Source organism: Fistularia commersonii, chromosome 3, assembly GCF_037954325.1.
Source record: "Fistularia commersonii isolate RoL2024-O1a breed Wild chromosome 3, RoL_Fcom_v1.0, whole genome shotgun sequence".
Taxonomy (NCBI): Eukaryota; Metazoa; Chordata; class Actinopteri; order Syngnathiformes; family Fistulariidae; genus Fistularia; species Fistularia commersonii.
In genome coordinates, this window is record NC_141286.1 from 14,405,474 (window position 1) to 14,415,086 (window position 9,613).

The 9,613-nt window shown below is 41.4% G+C and overlaps 1 protein-coding gene across 1 annotated transcript; it reads left to right on the forward strand.

The window, feature by feature from the left end:
- The first annotated feature begins 6,801 nt into the window (after window positions 1-6,801).
- Window positions 6,802-9,335, forward strand: foxb1b (forkhead box B1b). The gene has a single exon (XM_086139414.1). It carries the CDS (start codon window positions 7,017-7,019, stop codon window positions 7,983-7,985), a length of 969 nt encoding a protein of 322 aa, XP_085995540.1. The 5' UTR covers window positions 6,802-7,016; the 3' UTR covers window positions 7,986-9,335.
- Window positions 9,336-9,613: the final 278 nt, after the last annotated feature.

Sequence of the window (9,613 nt, forward strand, 5' to 3'; positions counted from 1 at the left end):
ATGAAAATTAAGAAATGCGAAATTATTAAAGCATGGTCGCAAAACAGGAACAGAAGAATTTGAAAAAAAGACTAAAAATGAAGGTAAATTGCTCAAGAAGCAGCAAGAAATAAGATTTACAAGAAATCGTTCGGACATTGCCGACAAATTTGGTTATCATCAATGTATAGATATGTATGTATATATATATGTATAAAAATCTCTGACATTAAAAAGAAAGTTTTTCAAGGCCAAGGTCATCTTTATTTTCCTCTGTGACAGTTATTTCCACTTAAGAGCTTTCATTTTGACAAAGATACGCACTGTCCTGGGGTTGAATCCCCCTCTGATTGAGGTACAATCTCTGCAGTTTTTAAAATAAAGTGATCGTTTCATTATATCGGCTATTAAGTGGGAATAAACTAGCAGAAAGTCTAATCAACTGCTTTTATTCTACGTGACTGACTGAGGCCATTTTTAGCAGTTAATTTCAAGGTGAGGACCGTGGGGCCGTGGAGCACCAGAAGCGCAGCGTTAGGAGGACCGGGTGATTGGTCGACACGAGGAGCCGTTGGGGTTCGCGAATCCCAGTCGGGAGGCTAATGGCCTCGGATCGCTCTAGATTGCCCGGTGTTTAAATGCCGTCCAGATCTGGGCAGTAGGAATTATTACATGCCGGCGTCCCGTGCGGCGGCCAGTTGAAGGATAACGAGGCCAAGGCGGGATGAGCCAGATGTGACACACTCTTCTGCTTTACTGGGAAACAAACAGGAAGTTTCAAAAATAGCAACTTTAAAAAAAAAAAACGCTCATCATGTTTGAGATAAATCAAGCGTGTCGGAGTGACACTGAGCTCTAGTTCACAGGTTATAATCCATACCTACGAGTTCCACCGTTAAGATAAAACCCGTTTTCTGGTGAAGCTGAGAGACACTGAAGGCAAACCAGAGACGGCTCATTGCATCCCGTAGCTTCTCTGTACTGCAAAAAAATGTACAATTAATGCCTCCTCTTGGTATCCCTTGAAATCTATGAATCATTTTTCTTTTCAGATCTGAACTTAGCAGGCACACTGTGGATGAAGGAGTTGGACTCTGTTTTATTCCTTTATAGCCTCTCACCGATTGTTGTAAACAAATAATTGTTACATAATTGCCTTGATAGTAAACTGGTTGATATTGATTATCACAAATACCTTTTTTTTTTTAAAAAAAAAAAGCAGAATTGTTGGAAACATCATGACAAATATACATTTAAGTGTAAAACTATTACAGTTTATATACAAAAAAGAAAGTAATGACATAGTATTGTTTTCATTACTGATATCGCTGTAGGTAGGAGCATGGTGCCCCCCACCCAGGAGTGTGTTTTCCCACAGATATGCAGTTCATCATAATGATCTGCTTTAAAGATTAATAGACAACTGTTGTAAAATAAAACCTATAAGAACATTTGCCTCAATGACTTGTCAGATTGTTTTATACATATCAATTGTAAAAGGTATACATCTGCTTTGAGATCTTTTACAGCACAACCTCTTCTTCTAAACGTCAGTCATCACATGTCTCAGATAAAAGATTCCCAACTGCACCAGTCTTTTTGCTGCACCTGCAACCAGTTTTCAAAGCGTATCAAGAAGATAATAGGTTCCTACTTATGATCAAATATAATTAAATCAAATCCACAGCAAACATTATTGTTTTCATATCAAATGCCATCATAAATACAATAGAAATCAATGACTAAAACAGTTGTAAATTACCAATAAAATGAGCAACAACACTTATATTAACAAATATGATACATACAGGAAGGTGTGATATTATCTGAAAAGTAGCAAGAAGTTATTTCAACATGTACAACCATTACCTCAAAATTTGCCTTTCTACTTTAATGGTTTCCAATGAATAACGAAAACCTTCTAAAAGAAATCCCAACATATAGATGGATAAGCAGGCTGCACGGAGGCCAGAAGTTAGTGCTTCCGCTGCACAGCAAGAGGGTTCCTGGTTTGATTCCAACTTAAGACTTTTTTGTACAGAGTTTGCAGAGTTCTCTAGCATGGGATTCATCAGGGTTCCTCCCCAGGTCCTAGTTTCCTCCAACAATCTAAAAACATGGTGATGGATCATTGGAGACCTCAAATTACTGAGATGTGTAAATGGGAGATTAATGTTTCTATGTCTCCATATGTGGTCCTATGAGTCCAGGGTGAACCCTGCCCATTGCCCAATGACAGCTGAGAAAGGCTCCAGTCCCCCCACAGCCCTGAGAGAATGCTTAGCGGCATAGATTTTGAATGAATGAATGAAAAGGATACACAACATAGCTATTCTCTTTTGAAGGTCACATCCTGGAATGTTGGAGAGCAGCTGGTTTGTACACCTTTCCTGTTCCCTACATGTAGTTCCGTCTGCAACCACTAGGGGGCCGAATGAGCGTATCTGACAGGACAGTCACAGAAAAGCCACCTGATGGAGTTTCTCAGAGAACCAGGTGTTTCCCGTCTGTGTCGATGCAGAGGCACCATCCATTCACGTCCTCATTTCCTATCAGGTTTTGTCCATCAAGGATGGGCCAACAATATCGGAACCCGAAGTTGTATTCTGGCACAGGTGAACCACGGCCATCTTGCCCTCTCAACAACACGCATGAGTTGACTTGTGCACACAGCAACACATTGACAATGCATAAATAGACTTCACAGAAACAAATGTGCTTTATGTGTGTGTGTGTGTTTCTGTGTGAATGAGTGTTTGTGTTAGTGTAAGTATGTGTGCACATCTGAGTTTTTCTGAATGTGTGTCCTGTATTTCTTTGACTTTTGCGTGTGCTTTTGTGGGTGTGTGTGTGCATATTTCTGCTGCATATCTAAGAGAGAATGTGTGTGTCTGTCTGTGAGTGTGCATGTGTATGTGAGCAATTTATCTGTATTTGCTTGTATCTATGTGGGTGTGTGTGTGTATATGAGATGATCTCTCCGTGTACATGAGCGTGTGAGACAGAAATAGATTATGCACGTGGTGTGTGTGTGTCTTTGTGGTTGTTTATGTATATTTGAGAGCTCATTTTATGCGTGAGAGAGACTGCATGTATGAGTGTGTGTGTGTGTGTGTGTGTGTGTGTGTGTGCATGTGTGCGTGTGCATGTGTGTACGAGTGAACGAATCAGACAATGTGTGTAAGTGTGTGTGAGTGAGAGTGTGCGTGCATGTGTGTTTGTGAGTGCAAGCTTCAAGAGGCAATTGTAAATGTTTCTTTGACTGACATGTCTAGATGCATATGCAAATAAACCCTCAGGTTCCAGACTTTATGTGATTATAAATGAATCATTTTTAGAAATGCTTAATACAAAACTTCTTTATTCCTGACAACAGAGAGATCAGGAAGTCCAAACAGACTGGAGGGTTCTTTAAAAAAATTAAAACGGAACAATATCCAATCATTAATACCTTTATATGCACTTTTTTGACAATATAGAAATCAATAATATAAACAGTCAGATAATGAATCTATCTATCTATCTATCTATCTATCTATCTATCTATCTATCTATCTATCTATCTATCTATCTATCTATCCATCCATCCATCCATCCATCCATCCATCCATCCATCCATCCATCCATCTATCTATCTATCCATCTATCTATCTATCTATCTATCTATCTATCTATCTATCTATCTATCTATCTATCTATCTATCTATCTATCTATCTATCTAACCTTCTTCATAAAATAGAACATTAAATATCTGAATATTTTGCATTTTCCAATCATCAATGAAGTGTTGGTGTTCGCATTTTAATTGTTTTGAAATTCTGAAGGCCGGACAAGGCATCGGCCCTTTGACTGTGTGAGTCTAAAGTAAAATAATTAAATGCCAAAATTAGATACATAAAGACTGAAAATGCATATTCTTAAAGATTAAATACATAGCTGTTTGAAATTAAATAGTTATAACCATTTATAATATGTCAAAAACCTAAAGTAAATAAGAAAATGTACAAGAGGTGAAGATAAAGCTGGATTTATCTTGGTCTCAATTTGAGCGTGTTTCCCTCTAATTTCTCTTTACTGGAAATCAAGCACAGCAACATCATTTACTGATTGTCAATAAATGGTGACAAACTATTTGTATATACATAAATACAAATTATATATGCGTTGATATACATATATATTTATATATGTATTCATGACAAACAAATCAGCAGCTGAAGTGTGAAAACAGGAATTGGTATATTAGTAGTGACTGACTTGTTACTTGTAGGAGATGATAAGAAACAATAAATAATAATAACCATAATTTTTTAATAAAGAATAAATAAATTATCTTTTTTAATTTTTTTTTACCCTGTTAAAAGAGCTGGACTCCCAGATATATCTTGAGCAGAGTCAGATTAAATAGAGGGCTATTTCACATGTAGATACTTCCTTCCGGGGATGGTTTAAGTAAAAGTTTAATTAGCATATCGTCACCCTCATAAATTAACCACCTAATTCATTTTTTGATAAAAATGCTTTTTTTTGCCTTAATCATCTCCTCATGATGCTGACAATTGCTTACATCCTCAGTTAAAAAGATTCTGCCATTCTACCTCTTCAGTAGAAATTGCCTATGTCAAGAGTATGTCAAATGGTTCAGTTTTTTGTGTTTCCTGAAAAATCTGAAAAAATGACATAGGGGATTATTTTAAGAGAATGATGATATGAAGTTACGGAACATGCATTTGATCATTCTGATCCTTTCTTCCCTCTACTTTTCCTTTTGTCTGATGACAGCAGGGATAGGCTCCAGCATCCGCCCTGACACAGAATACAGGAAAAGCGGCAGACGATTGATGGATAGAATTTAGGTTTGAAAAAAACTGAAAAAATTGCATGAGAAAAATAAGCAATTAAAAATGAAAAAGTAACAATAGAAAAAAATAGGAACCCCTAATGATTCAAGGACCGTGTTTCACAATATCAAATATATATATGTAAAATGTAGGGGTCTTTCATTCGTTTTAATTTCTCTCATTTCTGCTTTTCTTCTTCTGTTTCAGAAAAATCTTTGAAAGAACCCAGCAGGGAAACCCTTAACATCTCAACTTAAAGGTGCTTTAATTATACCTTATTTAATTTGTTCAATCTTTTTAGATTCCAGAGAAATATAACATTTAAAAACATTCGATGAAAAACAAACCTCTGGTAATTACACTCAAATATTTAATTCAGAAATACATGCAGTGGCCTGGTTTTTGCAGAAATACATGCAAAGTAATACACACAGTAATATATGCAGAAATGCACGCAGTAATATATGCAGTTGCAGTAAATCTTTTAATTTCATTTATTTAATTTTTTTACAAAATATCAGTGTCAGTGGCGGGAGAGTAAGACGATAAGGATGAGAGAGAGAGAGAGAGCGCTGATGAAGAACGCAAATCCCCCGGATGATCCCGCACGTGTCGCCGCATCGGTTCGCCAGCTCGGGGGTTCAAAGGTCAGACGTGTGAAAGTGGCAATTTGCCGACACACACACACACACACACACACACACACACACACACACACACGCTCACACATACTTGGAGGTGGGGGGTCAAATGAAGTGACGTCACTTCGACGGCGATTTAACGACGTCTGAAGGTGGTGAACTTGAACGCGCGTTAATTGGTGGAATCAATTAACCGACGGATCGACACTTAATTGGTTCCGTTAAAACGTCACCGTTCGTTAATTTGCGCTTCTGATTATTGATTCTGATTACAACACTATAATAACGACGATTAAGGCTGATATATTAATGAGCACGTTTAACACACAAGGAGATTCATTTTCATTTGTTAAAAATGAATGAACTTACGCGCTTTATATATGATCGGAAATGATCTCTTCTTTAAGGTTTTTATTAGATAACTCAGATATCCGACAGAAAAAAATCCATGGGTTATTAGACATAGGCGTCTATAAAGAAACCAGGAATAAAATGAAAACAATTATAAAACATTTCAGTCGATGGTGCTTAAGAATCTAGACACGGATTTTCCGCCACGACCATCAAAATTCGAATCTCATTCAATTTTCCATACATTCAAAAAACATTCTTTTTCTAAATAAAAACGAAAAAGTAAGCGAATTTTTGAATAATAAAAAGTCCTCAGTGTTAGAATTTTAAACATCGAACAGACGTGAGTGGACGATACTCCTTGAGTATCGAGTAAGGCGCCTTAAATAAAACGCATTATTATTGTTATTATTATTATAAAAGATGACAAGTTAAAGATCGCCCTTGATTCACACAGGAACAGTAAAACTAATTGTTTTTTTTTAAACATGTTAACAAAATTTCTAATGCCGCTTATTAATTATTTAGATGTTTACTTCCGAAATTGGGAATAAATAAACCTCTGAATGAAACAAAAGTGTACAATGTCACAATAAAGTAGCGTCGTAATTCAGGGCTAATTGAAGGACCCCGCCCCCCTCCTGACCTAAACACACACACACACACACACACACACACACACACACACACACTTACCTCCACCCCGCCCCCCCCTCCCCCGGCTCTCCTTCCCGGGAAGCAGCGTCCTCTCCGCAGCTTCTCCCCACGCCACTCCACGCGGAAGTGACTCGTGTCGGTGCGATCCGTGGAGGTGATGAAAACAAGCCCACTCCCCCCGCCCTCCTCCGGCCCGGACCCACTCCGGTACCCCCCCGCCCCCGCTTCCACGGTCACGTGACGAAGAAGAAGGTTCCCCCCCCCCGTTAATGAGGCTCCTCTCCGGGGGTCTTTTCTGCCCCCGCCACCGCCGCCCGGCTCAGACACGACATGGAGGCGGCGGCATCAGGAGTCGCGTAGCACCGGCGGGGGAGGAGAGGAGAGGAGAGGAGAGGAAGAGGAAGAGGAGCGACGGGCCCCCCTAACTTTCCCTCAAACTTTGAGGAGCGGAGCTCCGCGGCCATGTGAGCCCAACTTCCTTCGGCTGACACGCTAAAAAAAAGTTTTGTCGAGAGCGTTTGCGGTGCCGGTGCCGGTGCCGACAGGATGCCCCGCCCGGGGAGGAACACGTACAGCGACCAGAAGCCCCCCTACTCGTACATCTCCCTGACGGCCATGGCCATCCAGAGCTGCCCGGAGAAGATGTTGCCGCTGAGCGAGATCTACAAGTTTATCATGGACCGCTTCCCGTATTATCGCGAGAACACGCAGCGCTGGCAGAACTCCCTGCGCCACAACCTGTCCTTCAACGACTGCTTCATCAAGATCCCGCGGCGACCGGACCAGCCCGGGAAGGGCAGCTTCTGGGCGCTGCACCCCAACTGCGGCGACATGTTCGAGAACGGCAGCTTTCTGCGGCGCCGAAAGCGCTTCAAGGTGGGCAGCCTGCAGGCCGCGGACCCGCTGGCGGCCAGCAAGCCGCAGGACGCGGCGCACTATTTGCAGCAGCAGCAGGCCAAGCTGCGGTTGAGCGCGCTGCACGCCGCCGCAGCCGCCGCCGCCGCCGCCGCACACCTGCCGCAGATGCCGGGCGGCTACGCGGGCTCGGCCCCGCAGCCGTCCGGCTTCAAGCACCCGTTCGCCATCGAGAACATCATCGCACGCGAGTACAAGATGCCCGGCGGGTTGGCGGCCTTCTCCGCCAGCGGGTACCCGCTCCACAACCAGCTCGGCCCGGCGTGGCCGCACGTGTACGGGCCCGGGATGGTGGACCCCCCGGCGCCGCTCCCCGTGGGCCCCGGGGACTACCCCGCCTACGGGATGCCGCTGAAGTCCCTGTGCCACGGAGGGCAGACGCTGCCCGCCATCCCGGTGCCTATCAAACCCACCCCGGCGTCGGTGCCGGGCCTGCAGGGGCTGCACACGCACATCCCGGGTTTCCTCGGCAGCTCGCCCCGATCCGCAAGCCCCACGTCCCCGCAGACCGCCACCGGCCAGAGCAGCCCGGCCGCGCCGGGTGAGGCGCTGCCCTTATCGGCCTCTTCCACGCTCCACTCAGCGGTGGCGGTGCATTGAAGTGACTCCTTTCTATTTCAAGACACTCAAAAACAGAAAAAGGGAAAACTAAGCAAACTTCCACCCAAAGCTGTTTCTGGAGGATGGCTCCTCCTGAACGTTGGTCAGGTGAGGAGAAAAAAAAACAGAAAATACATTTTTTTTAAATGTAGATTCCGTCATGATCTATTAGGTCAAGAAGCAGCAGGTTGACCTCTGACCTCTGCTGTGAAGATCCCTATCCTGCCACCCCACCTCTTCTCCCCCTCCCAGTGGGGCTCTTGTAAACCCACCATCTCTGGATCTTTGTGACTGCAGCATTTTCTCGGGGCGGAAAGAAAGAAGCCTCTTCAGATTAATTACTTTTCTCTCCACTTCAAAAAAAAGAAGAAATGAATCTTGTTTCTTCCCCTCTGTCTGGCTGTAGGGTTTTCTCTTCCGACAAAAAAATCACGAGTTTCTCACTATAAACCAAATAATCAATATTTCCCCCCTCATTTTTTTCCCCGAATGATCAATAAGAACAATCACAAGAGAGACTTGAAACATTTATTTATGTTCAGCACATTTAAAGAACTGTAAGGATCTACTGTCTCTGATGCACTTTCGACACTAATAGATGTTTTCATTTTTTTCAGCCTGCATAATTTAACTTTTTTTTTATACAAAAAAAAACTAAAGCCGTGGTGTAAAAAAGCAGCTGCTGTGTATGGATTTGTCCTGCTGCATGACCCTGTTTAGTGTCTGTAGTCTGATTTCTATCTGTTTTTTATTTTTATTTTTAGGCTAAAAGCATGAACACGGATCTTCTGTTCCCTGAACTCTGCCCGTCCATTTCCATTAAAAAAAATAACAAACTTTCGCACATGTTAATTGCTGTCAGGATGCAGTTATTCACACACACACAAACACACATGCACATATTCACAATTAGGAGGTTGGTCACCTTAATGAGTGTTTGTGATCGTTTTTCACTTTTAGGTCTTTTTTGTCATATCTGCTGCGTTTTAACAAACACATTTGGTTTTTAGCTTGCAATCCTGACTCGTCCCTGAACATCACCTGCTTTTTGATTCAGTCTTATTAAACCCAGGAATTACTTGTGCTTTATATTATTATAGTGACAAAATTAGGTTGTAGGCTATTTAGAAAAAATTATTGAAAGTGATATGCCAGATTTTAATAAGTAATTGAAATTGTTATGTTTTGGAATGATGCGAAAAGCACAGATTAAATTATTTATTTACATTTTTTTTCCCTGTTTGAAACTGTTTCAAAAGAGAATTTTTTTTTTTTTTTTCATAAATGATTAACCGAAAAAATGTTTTGGCATCTCTCACTTCATCTTCTGGTGTCATTGATTTTGTTCCTTAAAAGATATAAAACACCTTTTCTGGTTAATAGGAATCAGAACATTGGAACCGGCAAAAAGCCGATGTCTGATATTGCCAGATATTGTTTTATGTATCACTCAAAAGGCAACAAATTAAAATTAAGTTGAAAAAAGGGTAAATATTCCCTTGCATGTCAAAAGCTATTCAGTAACTTAATTACAGTATGAATTTGATGTAATTTAGTCAGAGTCTAACAGGTTCCACATTTAAATTGGATTGTTTTCTCTCTCCACAGTGGAAAAAGCAACCACCTCT